Genomic DNA, 16,378 nt, shown 5'->3' with positions numbered 1-16,378 from the left:
AGGGGCGCGAATTGATATTAAGTCACGCAAGAGGTGCGGCCCGCGACAAACATGACCCACAACTTACATAGGGTTGATAGTTTTGACTTTGGAAATAAAAACGCAAAAAAATATTATAAATTTTGAATCCCAGCATGTTAATTAAATAATTTATAGGAGGAACATAAAATAATTTTTTACATACATAATTTTTAGATACAATACATATTATTATAGCTTACCTAGACTTACTTGAAGTACCTGGTATATGTCATTATTAAAACCAGTAAAATGATCATAAATACCCATATATAAAAAGGACTCATAAAGCTGAGGTTGGGGAAAAAATCTACATTTTAAATGTCTACAGTTTCTGCCAACCCTACGCTATTGTGGATAGCAATGATAATAAAAGTGCTACATTTTAATTTTCTTAATTGGATGGAATTGATCTACAAATAGAGGTTTGGCAAGAAATGCGAAATTGAGTTTAAGATGTTTGTGAGATGTATATCACAACTTATACATAGGTACTATAATATTTTAACGTTGTAGTGGCGGCCGAAAAGGAAGATCTTCCGACCGAGCGAGATAGCATGCTCGGTCAGGCCGAAGCCCACTGACGTCATTTCAGACGTTGTATCTTGCCGTTCTCCGAAACTTCGATAGCGCGATGCAGGAATGTTAGGCGAATTGTGGGTACCGCCACAATATAATAAGTATTATGGTTTATGGGCCACGCACAAGTGTAATATGCTTCGATCGTTATTATTTTTAGTGGAATAGTGCAAAAACTAGATCATAGATGATTTTTTATTTCCTTTAAATGTACTATCAGAGAAGTTGATTCCTATGCAAATCGGGGACCTAAGTAGTTTGGTTGCCTTACGTCAAACCCAGCTGACAGATCACAATTAACATTGAATTGACATATTCGACCAAATAACGTTGGTCTGTCAATTGCATAGGAATCAACTTCCTCGATGGTACCGTGTAATTTATTTATTACGACCCGCCCCGGCTTCGCACGGGTATAAAATGTATTAAAGCCTATGTCACTAAAAAATTATTAAAATCGATTCAGCAGTTTTGATTTTAAATAATTTATATTCATTACTACCCGTTCCGCAATTTTTAAATCTGTTATATTATTATCTTCGAAAATATTCATTTATTTATATCATAATATGCTGTAAAGGGCCATAATCAATAATAATGTATTTAAAGTATTTGATTAAATAAGGATTATTGCCGTATTGGTTCATACGTGGCAGAGCCATGCTTCGTCACGAATGGGCCGGCTCGACTGGAGAAATACCACGTTCTCACAGAAAACCGGCGTAAAACAGCGCTTGCGCTGTGTTTCGCCGAGTGCCATACTTAGTACATTATTTACATGAAGAATAGACCACGTGAAAGGACATAGGTTTCTTTTTTGCGGAAAAATGTGTTCCGTGACATTCCTAAATTACGCGGGCGAAGCCGCGCGGAAGGTAAACGTATAGTGATACTATGGTGATACCCTTCCCGCGAGCGCATCCCCGCATTGGTAGTGCCCACTTCGAAACGGGCGTAAATCGCAATATTTTAATTTCGCCATAACTTCTAAACCAAACGTCATTGATGAAATTAAAAGGTTTTTGATTTATTTTTATATTTCAGTTGATTAAATAAAAATTAATTTAAGGTTTACCATTTATGACGTATAAAAAAAACCTACTTGCTAGATCTCGTTCAAACCAATTTTCGTTGGTAGTTTTTATAGTAATGTACATCATATATTATTTCTAAATTTATCATGCCCCTACTTTAGAAGTTAGATGGGGGGGGGGGACACAAATTTTTCTTTTTTGGAAGAGTCTCCCTCGCAAACTATTCAGGTTACAAAAACATTATATAAGAAACTTAAATATGATTTTTAAAGACTTATCCATAGATACCCCAATAGGTTGGATGAAAAAAAAATTTTTTTGTTGGTTTAAGGTTTACCCTTTATTACGTATAAAAAAACTACTTGCTAGATATCGTTCAAACCAATTTTCGTTGGTAGTTTTTATAGTTATGTACAACATATATTATTTTTAGACTTATCATGACATGACATATACTTTAGAAGTTAGAGGGGGGGGGGCACATTTTACCACTTTGGAAGAGTCTCTCGCAAACTGTTCAGGTTAGAAAAAAATGACATGAGAAACCTAAATATGATTTTTGGAGACCTATCCATAGATACCCCACACGCATAGGTTAGATGAAAAAAATTTTTTTTTGTTTCAGTTATACCTATGGGGACCCCTAAAATTTTTAATAATTTTTCCATTTTTGTATCAAAATCTTAATACGGTTTACAGACTACATCTACTTACCAATTTTCAATAGTATAGCCCTTATAGTTTCAGAGGAAACTGGCTGTGACATACGGACGGACAGACAGACGAATCTATAAGGGTTCCGTTTTTTGCCATTTGGCTACGGAATCCTAAAAATGGTTTTTGTGCCTCACTTGACATAGATAGGTATAGTGTGTCGCGGACATTTTTGTAGATATTTAAAAGATCTACATTTACTTTGAACATTGTATAGTTCTATCTTTTATAGTTTAGGCAGCGTACACAAAATAAGTAAATTTTCTGGTTGTTTCCGAAAAACTGAAATATCTTACGGAACCCTATATTTTCCAAAATAAAAAGTAGCCTGTTACTCGTAAATAATGTAGCTTTCAAATGGTGAAAGAATTTTTGAAATCGGTCCAGTAGTTTTTGAGCCTATTCATTACAATTAGACAAACAAACAAACAAAGTTTACCTCTTTATAATATTAGTATAGATAGTATAGATTTAATTCGGACATTTTGTCACAATAGTACTTGTAATATGTATTCCCGTTTCGTAGCTCCAATACGTAATACGTACCCTAACTTTTGCCCAAACGGTGTAATTTTTTTATTGGTAAGCTATATTACTGGTTAGTACGCTATAGTTTCAAATAAAATGCGTATAAAATTATCCATATTTTAATTATAATAAAACCTTAAAATTAGATACAATAATGTTTAACGTAAAGTTCGGTTGGACAGTCGCGTGTGACTTCGTTTAATAAATAACCTTTTACATGGAGAAGAAAATATATATATATATATATATATATATATATATATATATATATATATATAAATAATGGAAAATGAAATATTTGGACAGCTATGTAAAAATTGGACAGTATGACCAAGGTGTCAATAGCTGTCGAGAACCGACGGTTTCATTCCAGGAAATAGTAGACTGAGTGTAAATTTTTGTCACTCATCCTGAGTAATATCCCTGGGTAATATATTATTTTGTATGGCGTTGATTTAGTTAGTATCGCCTGCCACTTGAGGCGATATTTTGATGCTAATGCTAAGTACTCACATACGGTTTTGGTCAATGCATCGATCTCACATCGATTTGCTTCGAGCTCACAACTCGAAGGCTCACATCGAGCCGGCTCGTTGTTTCCTTCGAACTTACTCGACGCGAGCCGTCGAGCTTTACTCAAGCGTGTGGACGTGACTTCGAGTGGCGCGAGTCGACCTTCTCCTTAGTTGAACAGACATCTTTTGGCTCGAACGGTTCGGTGAATACTGAACGGCGAGCTTACTCGATAGAGTAGTGCTGAATGTGTGGACGAAAGCCCAAGCCGCGAGTTTTGCTCGACGTGATTGCTCGATCGAGTAAAACTGTATGTGAGTACTTAGCATAAGAAAGCTAAGTGACAAAAACTTTCGCTCACGCAGATTGTCGAAAGCAATTAGCAAATTGGTCTTACTTAAAACCATTTTAAACGCACACAGCTTTCCATAGTTACATAGTATAACATCATCAAAATATCTTTTAACTTCATTTGACGGCCACATAAATAAGGGCATACCAGCGGAGTCTAAAGATATTTTGACCATTAGTACTGTAACCACCACGAGAAGCATATTATGCCTAGTCCCTAAGGTTTTTTGATTAAAGTGCCACTAGCACTTTTTTTTTCTTTTTTTTTACTTAAAACTTTTGACTGGCCAACTTAAGATTAACCAATCAACAATGTTGTTGAATAGATAAACTCCTGTCAGAAAACTTTCAGAAACCAGGCATTAATATGGTTTATGTACTCATTAAGAAAACTGTATCAGTACAACCTTAGTTCTAAGTTACATGGAACATTTATAGCTCTTATGCTGGCACTTCACATGGCACTTTGTATTTGCTATTGGCTATTTGTAGTATTTGGCAACATTATTGACGAATACGCAAACAAGCAAATAAAGGCAAATACGACATTCCACACATGGCTGTCAAATAACAAACTTACAAACATTCGATTCAGAATTTTTAAATCAGGTTTGTGTTCATCAATACAATGTCGGATGTCAGTTATAGACTTCGACCTTTTGTAAAAATTGGACCACTAATCTCCATAAAGGATACAAATTGTTTTCCGCTCACGATACAACAGTGAAAATGACTGAAAATTTGCTGAAAATTTTAAAATATTCTGTCCGTCTGTTGTCAAGTTGACAGCATTGGTTTATTTGTGTACTTGCCTATTTGACTCTTTTGATGTGCGTCAAAAACCGACAAAGATACGTGTATTTGGTATTGGTCATATTTGTCAAATAGGCAAATAAGGCCAATACTTTGTCAAACATCCCGTCTACACATGGCGATTGCTTGGCGAATACATCAAATACGCAAATACAAATAGCCATGTGAAGTCCCAGCATTACAAGCGTTAAGGGAAAAGTTGGAAGCCGGCTACATGAAGTTGCAGCAGACGACGTGTCGTCGCGACACTACTGGTTTCTATGTATTTCTATGAATGTGTCGCTAGCTGCGGAGGGTATTTCATAGAAATACATAGAAATCTGTAGTATCGCGACGACACGTCGTCTGCGGTTGCTTCATGTCGCCCGCTGCCAACCGGCACCTTTACAGAAATACATACTACCTGAGACTACACTTCTAGACATGGAGATGATACTACTGCATAGGCTTTTGAGACAACCAAATTATTAAATCATAATACTTGCCAAAACCCTATTCTCGTATTTAACTTAGACTTGCATTACTTCCATTGAATTAAAAACGTAAAACAAATCGTATTGTTATTATCTTGATATCATAAACTGATTCTTGAAGTTTTGACCAATAAGAACGCGTTTGACGGTGGTTTGACATTTTTGGAGAATACAATTTTGTAGTTTTATTATCAAGACTGCATCAAAGCTGTATTATATTTTAGGATTATTTAAAGGAATCAACCTAGTGATCTCTACTCAAATAAGAAGCATATCAAAATGTAACAACAATTAAAAAAAATAGCAATCTTTCTTTTCAATTACAAACATCAGATAAAAAACTAAATGAAATACGCGCAAACTTTGGAGAATAATTGTCACATTTGCAATGTACCTACTCATTATATTCATCACATAGCTATCTAGAACTTCTAAGTATATACTTAACATAAAGAAACAAATACATACATATAAATTATACTTTGACTGCAGAAATTCTGAGATGATAGAGTTAATTAATATTTGTAGATCACTCACTGTGAATTTTTGGCTCCTTGACATTTTATCCAAAAAAATCATGAAATCAACTGTTAAAATGGCCTTCCATTTCATAAACGAAAGAGTTAATAAAAATCCTTGAAAAGCACAACACCGATGAGTTCCGTGCAGGTAATCTCGACTTAGCCGTGGTTGACGTTGACTCCGGACTCCAGCTCCGATGCTGGTGTTTCAGGCTCTTCATCGTTGTAGATGTTTTCTGCCATTTGCCACACCTGGAAATATTTTGTATGTTGTAAGTTTTTTAAATCTTTTTGGGGTTCCGTACCCAAAGGGTAAAAACGGGACCCAATTACTAAAGATGCCCATACACAGGGACAATTTGTTCGTCGTTCGATCGATCGTCAAGAAAATCGTCCAATCGATCTTTTGAACGTAAAATCGTTTGCGATATTGCCACACACGTACAATTTGTCGTTCGATTTTAACATCGAGGAGATAAATCGTTACGATAATTGTTCCGTGTATGGCCACCTTAAGACTTCAATGTCTGTCCGTCTGTCTCCAGGCTGTATCTCGAAAACCGCTATAGCTAGACTTCTGAAACTTTCACAGATTGTGTATTTCTGTTGCCGATATAACAACAAATACTAAAAATAAAATAAACTTAATATTTAAGGGCTCCTATACAACAAACATGATTTTTTTGGCCTTTTTTGCTTGTTATCAATATTTGATAAGAGGTAGTGAAATTTTCACAAAGGACTTAAATATATTATGTGTACTTTAATAATAAATAATAATATTTAAATAAAATAAATAATTAAGAGGGGCTTCCATCAAAAAACACATTTTTTGCTTACTTTCACTCTAAGAATGGCAGAGGCGAGGCGAGCAGTTTCAGTGTCATAAGATTTTAAACTTTATCTTCATTATTGTAATACAAACGGAACCCTTCGTGCGCGAGTCCGACTCGCATTTGGCCGATTTTTTAATTTGCTTTTTAAATAACATGTAACAAATTACCAACAAATGTAAAAACATACACTAGCCATATTTTATTGTAGCTCTCTTATGGTGCCTTCTCACGGCGCGTATTATCGCAAGCCGGGCCGCGCCCGCTCGAGCCACGCGCAGTGTGAAGGGGTGGCTCGGGCTGGCTCGAGCAGGCGCGTTTAATATCACGCGCCAGCTCGAGCCACGCGCCCTAAGGAATTGGTGGCGTGGTTGCGTTCTCACGGCGCATGCTACCACGAGCCGCGCCGCGCCCGCTTGAGCCAGCCGTGTGAAGGGGGGCGCGGCGCGGCTCGTGCAGGCGCGTCCCGATCCGATTAAAGTCGGTAACTTCAAAGGCGCGGCTTAAGCAAACAGGCGAGCATGAGCCACCCCTTCTCACGTGATATCACAAGCCGCGCCACGCCGACAAAAATTCATGTAAAATGAAACTTTAGTAACACGATAATAGATATCAGTTTGCTCTAAGTCACTTCGTTAAATAAGTAAATTTTAATGAAATGCAACTTTATTCACTAGGCAACTAGGTTGCATTTCAATCTATGCCGCTAATTTTATTAAATTAAGTGTAATTCATTTATTTGATAACATCTGTTATCAAATAAATGATAGTATGTATATGTAGGCCAAGCAGCGGCATCTGCCGCTGCTTGGCGGCTACATCGCGCTATAGCTAGTACGAAGATTTTTATTATAGGTGATTAACTAATATGAAACTCTTTTCACTTACACTCATTCTTGGTGTTGTAGAATTATCACGCCAGAGTCCCAGGGTGGGATAACTTGGGGGCTGGGACTAAATTCCTATGGCGTGTATTGGTCCTCAAATACTGGTGGCAGTTCATTCCTGAGTTTTACAGTGCATGGCTGGATGTTACGCAAAAAATGCACGATGGAAGACTGCCACTCACCAAGGTGATGAGGATTGATGATGGTATGTTTTTCGCGTGGAATGATGACGAAAGCTTGCAGGATGTACGATTCCGAACAATAATAATTGCTCAAAACCTTCACAGTTTCCCGTGATGCTATACTACTTTTATAATTTATAATTCACAATAATAATAATTATTATGTTTCCACTCGTACTGGTGGAAGAAAGACGCTTCTGTTCGAGCACAACATCACGAAATCCGTCTGTACGGCTACCCTGGGACTGAAATCGCTCTACAACTCTACAACACTAAGAGCGAGTGTGAATGGAAATAGTTTCATACTATTAATCACCCTATACCTATAACAAATATTTTCGTGCTAGCTATAGCGCGATATAGCCGCCAAGCAGCGGCATCTGTTATCAAATTAAAGGAATTAAACCTAATATAATAAAATTAGCAGCATAGATTGAAATGCAACCTAGTTGCCTAGTGAACAAAGTTGCATTTCATTAAAATTTACTTATTTAACATAGTGACTTAGAGCAAAATGATATATATTATCGTGTTAATAAAGTTTAATTTTACTTGAATGTTTGTCAGCGTGGCGCGGCTTGTGATATAACGCGCCGTGAGAAGGGGTGGCTCGTGCTCGCCTGTGGCTCATGCTCGCTCGTAATAGCTGGCTCGGCGCGGCGCGGCTTGTGATATCACACGCCGTGAGAAGCCAGCCTTAGGACTATTAATTATACAAGCAGAACCTAAGGCGGGTATTACATTATCATTTATATATGATCATTTCTATGATCATATATATGATCATTTGATCATTTGTGCATATTACATTATCATATTTCATTGATCCTATTTTACGTCATATGTGGTTTCAATAGCCAATGGAGAGCGCTACCGCTGACAGGTATTGACGCCAGGGTTACTAGATCTCAGCGAATTCGATTTGTCTGTTGTTTGTATGGCTTGTTTTTTGTTATTTCAGCAAGATTATCCAAGTATATAATTAGAAAAATAAGTACATTACATTATTTGAAACTTATTAACGAAAAAGAAATTAAAAACTCTTTTTTATATTAAATAACTGGCAACACCTATTTCTATGACCGTATTGGATCCATTGGAAGAAATGTATCATATGTCTATATTACATTATCCAATAACATTGACTCAATGATCTCGGATCCAATATACATGATAATCTAATATCCCCGTAAGAGCAGCAAAGGGTTTCTCTATGTACACCAGAAAGAAACGCACAGATTTTTAAGTAGGTTTTAACAAATAACTGTGGGTCACTGAGAAAGAAGACTTGAAATCACGCGTGCTTGCTGATAAATGTGCGATCACCCTCACATATAAGTGTTGGTGTCTAAACACACTAGACCGAAAAAACGCGGCCGAAGTTCGGCATGATAACGCCTGCAATGTATTTTAAATTGCTTATGAGTTATGACACACCATGCCGAAATTACGTCGCGTTATATTGTATGCGTAGCGCATTGCAAACGTAATCATGGCGAACTTTGGCCGCGTATTTTCGGCCTAGTGTGTTTAGACACTTATGTTGCAAGCTCTAAGTGAATTTGGCATTCAAGATAGCACACCTGCATAATGTTGTCCTCGGAGACAGAGCAGATGACCCACGGCTCGTTGGGGTTCCATGAGAAGTCTGAGATCTTGGCGGTGTGGCCTCCGTGTATAAACAGCAGCTCCGGTGGACCATCCTCAGCGTCCTCCGCCGTCTGCTCCTCGCCAATCTTCGACAGATCCCATACATGCAACCTGCAAGTAGGTAAACAAAAGATATCGTTATTAATATAATATTCGGTACATATAAACTGTGATATCAAAAATATTCATGCAATTAAGTGCAAAATATCCTGTTGCGAAAAAAATGTTCATTCTCATATTGATACATCGCTACTTATCATCATATTGATACAGATCATTGCCTCGCGCAAGGAAATATTACGCGACACGATATGCGCAGTAAACGCAGTAGCAACATGATTGTGTGCGAGTGTCAAGTATGTCGCAACCAAACTTCAATAAACTTGTACATTTATATTGAACTAGACTAGATGACGCCCGCAACTTCGTTGCGCCAAAATTAATTAATCGCGTGGGAACGGGAAATAAAAAATAAAAGTTTGAGTTTGGAACCGTACATTTTTCAGGATAAAAAGTATCCAATGTTCTTTCCTAGGACTCGAAAGTATCTCCAGAAAAATCGGTTCAGCGGTTTAGTCGTGAAGAGGTTACACAAAGACGCACTTTCGCATTTATAATATTAGTATATTTTTAACCATTGTTAAAAAATATATTACCTTCTATCTGTACCACTGCTAGCCAGAATAGTCTCATTGTGAGGTGACCACTGGACTTGGAATATCTCATCTTTGTGTGATTCAAACGAATGCAGTTTCAGTTTCAGGTTGCGCAGATCCCACAGTGCTACCTGGTAAATTAAAAAAAATATTACAGATACAAAAAATGTTAGTTCAAAGTTCAAACTAGTAGGTAAATAACACAAACATAGATTAGATACCGCATGTGTATGTACTTCGCGTGCCATATCGCGTTCTTAAATGTACCTACTGTGGCTACCGAGATTGAACGCTATAAAAATCAGCACGCTATACGCCTTACCAATCATGTAAACCCCCTACCCAGGAACTGCTCGACTTCCGCAACGTGGTTAAAAGATTGAAAAGAAACCACTTATTTAACTGATTAGAGTATGAAGCACTGGCTTCAGATCCTCTTAAACGCCATTCAATCATTTAAAACATCTAATCATAGTCTGGCGACTGATTGTAGATCGAATACAAGGAAAAAAATATATCGCGTTCCCAAACGACGAGCAATGCTCGTCTTTCGAAAGTCTGTTCTATAGTCTGCTATCGGAATCGGACGTCAATCGGAATATTTAAAATGCCTAAAAGTGCCGTATTGAGCTGTAGAAATTCAAATAGAAATGTTGACCTAGATAATGGACACGGTAATGTCACAGTCACAGTAGGTAGGAAAAAAGTGGCACGCTCGTTTTCATACAAATGGAGCGACATGCGGTATCTATCTTGATATATGTCTATGGTAAATAACTATTACAATAGTTGATAGTAAGATCTGAAAATTAGTCATGAAGAAACTAAAAGACACCATACTTACACTGGATTTATGAATTCAGAAAATAGAATCTATTTTTATTATTACTTAGTATTATACTTCTAAATATTTAAGAACAAAAAACCATTACAACTGTTTTGGATCCTATTCTTTTAAATGATGTCTCAAAGATAGTTGTTAATTTTCTAGGTTTAGAAAAATGACTTGCGCAGCGCACACGCCGCGATGACGCCGAGATTGCGCGGCGTGCACGCAGCTTGCCTTCGGCATTTTGGACACTCAGCAGCAAAATGGATTCTGACGTCACTCCCTAGACGAGTCTACTATATATAATAATAATCTGTGTAGACGAGTGTATATACAAAATGGCGTCTACGCCACGCCGCGACGACGCTGCGCTGTCGCGACGTGCACGCCGCGCAATCGCGGCGTGTGCGCTGCGCAGTCGCGTCGCTTTCAAATCGCTCGCTAATCGCCAGTGTGATAAGGCACTTACTGTTTTATCGGCACTTCCTGTGGCGAGTATAAACTCCGAATATGGATTGAAACTAAGACAATTCACTTCGGCGGTGTGCGCGTCTACGGTATGCGAAGGTTTCGACGTGTTGTTACATCTGGAAATATCAAACAATATTTTATTAATGCATATTTTTATTATGCTTTTTAGACGTGGGAGAGTCATGCTTCGGCGCGAATGGGTCGGCTCGACCGGAGAAATACCACGTTCTCAGAGAAAACCCGCGTGAAACAGCGCTTGCGCTGTGTTTCACCGAGTTAGTGAGTTTACCGGAGGCCCAATCCCCTACCCTATTCCCTTCCCTACCCTTCCCATCCCAACCTTACCCTCCCCTATTACCCTATTTCCTCTTAAAAGGCCGGCAACGCGCCTGCAGCTCTTCTGATGCTGCGAGTGTCCATGGGCGACGGATGTTGCTTTCCATCAGGTGACCCGTTTGCTCGTTCGCCCTTATTTCATTAAAAAAAAAATGCTATGTTTTTAAATATCCAACTTTTCAACCCCTTTTCCCCTCGAGCTATGACTGCAGATACCACGGAGCTAATACTAAGAGGAGGTGTTGTAATCAAGTTTCCTTATGAAACGACGCGTGACAATTTGCGGGGTGAGGGGGTGTCAAGCTCCGCCCACTTCTCAATATTTCATCTATCGGCTAAAAGCAAAACTACTAGCTTAGGTCGATGTTGATGTTACTATGTAGTTCAACTATCTTACACTAGATGTCATTTTGTGTTGAATATTATGGGACGTACTACGGCCCTGGATATTTTTTATGTTTCAAATAGTTATCATAGGTGACGACAAATGGCGATTTATAAGTAATAAAATAATAAAAGCTATATAATCATGGTTTTAGCTATTAAATGTGTATAAGACTAAGTGTTTAACGGTTTTCAGTATTCAAGTATGATTATTGTAATAAACTTATGCAATATTTTACGCATTTACGTCTGTATTATCTTTCAAAGGTTTGGCCACCTAGTGTCAAGTAGTATAATTAACGCTGAAAGCTGAAATGTTCTAGAACTTTTATATTTAAACTACATTTAAAATTATTTCCAAATGAAATGTGATGGTATTTATATTATCAGAACGTCTGTCTGAGTGTTTTCGACATTGTAAAACACAATACTTCATCCTTTCCTTGTTAAATACTCAGAAAACACCAATTTATTGGGAGTCTCGTTACATGTGCACCTGACAAACACTGAAAGTGTACTGACTTAAGCCCCGCCCACAATGATGACGTCAGGGCCTAGTTGAAAATCACAGTGCACAGTTGCTTAGGCCAGCTCCTCTTTGTATGAGCTCCGTGGCAGATACCTATTGTTAAAACTATACCATTTTTAAATTCAATGTTTTTGTTCTGAAAGGATTCTTAAGCTGATCACACACTTGTCAGCACCGTTCGCGCCGTACGCACCGCAAATTCACGTAATGCGGCGCGTACGGTGCGGACGAATGTGCGAGATTTCACATTATTTCGTACAACGAATTCTAAATGTGGCGCGTTCGTGCTGTGAAATGTGCGACCACCTTTACTGAGAGATGAAATACTATACCTTGTATCCCAAATCATCAATTTCTGGTCATCAGCTACTGATCCAAAGAGTGATTCATGCAGGAGATGCCAGGCTACATCCTCGACGACGGCCGTGTGTCCCGTGAACACCGACATGGAGTCGATGACACGACCCTCCTTCGGTGTCGCGTTGATGTCCCACAGGCATATTGTATGATCATCACTGAAAATTTATAAATTATAACAGTTACATATGGTAAAAATAGGACATCAACTGTTCAACGGGTGTTCAAATCTTTTGTAGTAATACTATAAGTGTCTAAACACACTAGGCTTTCAGCTTACACTTTTTTTTTTAATGAAATAAGGGGGCAAACGAACAAACGGGTCACATAATGGAAAGCAACATCTGTCCGCCCATGGACACTCGCAGCATCAGAAGAGCCGCAGGTGCGTTGCCGTCTCTTCTAAGAGGGAATAGGGTAATAGGGGACTGTAGGGAAGGGAAGGGAATAGGGTAGGGGATTGGGCCTCTGGTAAACTCACTCACTCGGCAAAACACAGCGCAAGCGCTGTTTCACGCCGGTTTTCTGTGAGAACATGGTATTTCTCGGGTCGAGCCGGCCCATTCTTGCCGAAGCATGGCTGTCCCACGTATAAAATATGTTTGGCACAAGCTATAACGCGACGTAATTTCGGCATGTAGTGTAGTAATTTAAAATACATTGCTGGGGTAATCATGCCGAAATTCGGCCGCATATTTTCGGCCTAGTGTGTTTAGACACTAATAGTAAATAAATAGCTTAACATTTGAAATTTTTAGTTAGTGCTTTATTGCCCTCTAAATTCTTTGAATTTGACTACTCACCTTGCAGATAGCAGATAACCGTTGAGATTGGGATTCCATGACAAACCATAGCCTTCCTTCTGATGTCCCCGCAACCTATAATTTACAGAAATAAAATTTAGACCACTGTTTCCAGGTTTCGGGGAATATACACAAAACATAAATAAAGCATGTTAAATTAAGAAATTTAAAAACAAGCCCCGATTGTATAGTACTGCACTGAGTGGACTGATGATGATGAGCTATAGCTAATAACACTCTTGATAACGTCAACTTTCAAACAAAAAAACTAGATTTAAATCGGTCCAGCCTTTTGGATGCTACAATGCAACGTTTGATAGCCCATTTATCAAGGAAGGCTAAAGGCATACTAAACAATAGGAGAGAGGATACAAAGGGGAAAAATAAGACATAGGTATTTTTTTTATGAAATAAGGGGGCAAAAAGCAAACGGGTCACCTGATGAAAAGCAACTTCCGTCGCCCATGGACACTCGCAGCATCAGAAGGGCTGCAGGTGCGTTGCCGGCCTTTTAAGAGGGAATAGGGGAGGGTTGGGATGGGAAGGGAAGGGAATAGGGGAGGATAGGGAAGGGAATTGGGCCTCCGGTAAACGGTATTTATTAGTGGGAAATGTATGGTTTCTGAGAAATTTCTAATTTACGACGGAGAAGCTGCACAGAATGTCTAGTTTGAATATATTCCAGTAAGTACCTCAGGTCAGGATGACATTCTCCTGAGGGTTCTGGTTTGGATGGATGCTTAGTGTAGTCGAAGACGAGCACATCAGAAGATGGAGTCTTGGTTGCAATCACACATGGATTCTGTGGCATGTACCGAGCTCTGTTCACTTCACCCTCGTGATTAATTTTTATTTCAATATCTATTTTCCCAGAGACCGATCCAAAACCACCAAACTCTGAGAAGAATAACACAAATGAATGTAATTTTAAAAAATAATTTTAAACATTTCACTAGGCACAAGTTATTAAAATTTTTTAAAATAAATAAATAAAATAAAAAATGTTTTATTTCTGAGTCGATTTTAAGAAAATACTTTCAGAATGTTAATATTAGCTACGGTGCTTACCACCGGTAGTTTGATTTTGTAACTAAAAGTACCCAAAAAACAAAGGGACTTTTAGGTGCTATTGTTATTTATTTATTGTTAATGATCTAGCACAGGGATCGGCAAGTAATTTCAGGTGGGGTCCGGATACTGTGGGACAATTTTAACGAGGTCCAGAAAAATATATACATTTAGGATGAGTGTGTACTCATCCTAAATGTAGCTTAAAAATATTATTTTAATTGACAAGGCATACGTATACCTTATCTATGTATTAATTGATACTTCGTATAAAATACATTACAATATTAATAATTCGCAGTCTGAGATACAACCTTTGGCGGTCCGCTTGATGCCTAGAGCTGATTTAGCATCATTTAGCTGATATGACAAAATAACACAGTATTGTAATTCATACACTCGTTATTAATTATATGTAGCTTTATATGTGCTATAGTAATATTGATTATTCACATTAATTCTTTAAGCCCCATAAGATGATCACAACAACAATAGAATACAAAAGCAATTCCTGGAATCCGCGATCGAAGTATTAAAAGACGATTTGAGATTGAGCAAAGTAGGCACCTTGTTCTAGGGAAACTCAATTGAAGCAGGTGCAACAAGATGATCTACATTTATTTATCATTTTTTGAGATATAATATTATTCTTAAAAAACTTTATTTAACTTAACCAAACAGTTAAAATTTAACTAACTTACCGCCCTTGTCATTATCATAATGGCTTGCATCAAACTGTGCATCCTCATTGGGAAGTTGAACGCTAGCAATGAGGAGATGATTCTGTTCATCTGATGTATGAGTTCCCAGAATCAATCTGCAAGACAATGCATTGTCAGTAAAGTGTACTATAACCATACCCCCATCACTCTAGCTACAGGTAAAGGACTTAGCACTAGAGGTTACCTGTGCACAGAATAGTCTTTTCCTTCAGGCCTAGTTACATCTGGTAACCACTGTGCAGTCAGAGAGGGCCATTCCAAAGCGTGTGTCATGACCAAGTCGTAAAGGAAAGGTGTATTCTTCTTCCATATTTTATATTCCTCGTTAATGACCCTCTCTTCAACAGCATCGTCGAAGGTTTCTGAAAGTTAAAACGGTGGAATTTTGAATACAGTGAGACTAATACATAGACACCACATTAACCAAAAAGTCTACCGAAACCATTATGCCTTGCTAGTTAAAGTTTTGCTATCAATTACTAACAATAATAACAGCACTCACCTCCGTCACCCTTGTCACCCATTTTTAGGTTTTATTTGGAATTTCTAGCGGATTTACAATAACTTCAACACAAAAAACTAGCCGGCCTGTAAAGGCGCCAAACAACAATCCTTTTCTAGCGTTCCTAGAATACAATACACGAACTTCCGGTTACAAACAGTTTCATTTGCATAGCTATTGTAATATTTTTAGGCCAACGCTTTGAAGTAATTGTATAAAATCGTATTTGTAGTAATTATTTTAGATACGATAGTACATAAAATATTCGCTACAAGAATGAGACTGCTTTATAAGATAGTTATTTGAAACCGGAAAGACTTAAGTTTTTTTCAAAAAATTTCAATCATATGCCATAGACTTTTTTTTTAATACGTCCCGGTCGGGACAGGCAAAGGTAGCGTTGCCCATACAGCCAATGCCATAGACTACTATTTTTTTTATGGCAGCATTGGCCATTGAGCATGATTCTTTGATCCATTCGAATTTCGGCAATCGGCAAATTCGGCATTCGGCATGCCACATAATAAAAATCAGCCAAGTGTGAGTCGGACTCGCGCACGAAGTGTCCCATACTGTCACAGAGCAAAAATAGGTCAAAAATTGTGTTTTTTTTTATTTTTATTTT

The 16,378-nt window shown here is 37.9% G+C and overlaps 1 protein-coding gene across 1 annotated transcript; it reads right to left on the bottom strand.

Annotated features, from left to right (window-relative positions):
• Window positions 1-4,895: 4,895 nt before the first annotated feature.
• LOC121735374 (chromatin assembly factor 1 p55 subunit) lies at window positions 4,896-15,926 on the bottom strand. The gene is made up of 10 exons (XM_042126183.1): window positions 15,754-15,926; window positions 15,436-15,613; window positions 15,231-15,346; window positions 14,154-14,358; window positions 13,462-13,536; window positions 12,634-12,816; window positions 11,051-11,168; window positions 9,753-9,883; window positions 9,030-9,207; window positions 4,896-5,796 (listed from the first exon to the last, which is right to left on the bottom strand). Exons 1-10 carry the CDS (start codon window positions 15,773-15,775, stop codon window positions 5,704-5,706), a joined length of 1,299 nt encoding a protein of 432 aa, XP_041982117.1. The 5' UTR covers window positions 15,776-15,926; the 3' UTR covers window positions 4,896-5,703.
• Window positions 15,927-16,378: the final 452 nt, after the last annotated feature.

Source organism: Aricia agestis, chromosome 17, assembly GCF_905147365.1.
Source record: "Aricia agestis chromosome 17, ilAriAges1.1, whole genome shotgun sequence".
Lineage (NCBI taxonomy): Eukaryota > Metazoa > Arthropoda > Insecta > Lepidoptera > Lycaenidae > Aricia > Aricia agestis.
Note: the sequence above shows the minus strand (reverse complement) of the source record. Positions and strands in the feature narration are given on the sequence as shown.

Bases quoted from the DNA above. Each gene is read 5' to 3' on its own strand.
- LOC121735374 (XM_042126183.1), bottom strand. From the start codon at position 15,775: ATGGGTGACAAGGGTGACGGAG. The intron at 15,347-15,435 runs GTAACCTCTAGT...ATTGTCTTGCAG, and splicing joins AAAGACTATTCTGTGCACAG to ATTGATTCTGGGAACTCATA. The intron at 14,359-15,230 runs GTAAGTTAGTTA...TATTCTTCTCAG, and splicing joins TTATGATAATGACAAGGGCG to AGTTTGGTGGTTTTGGATCG.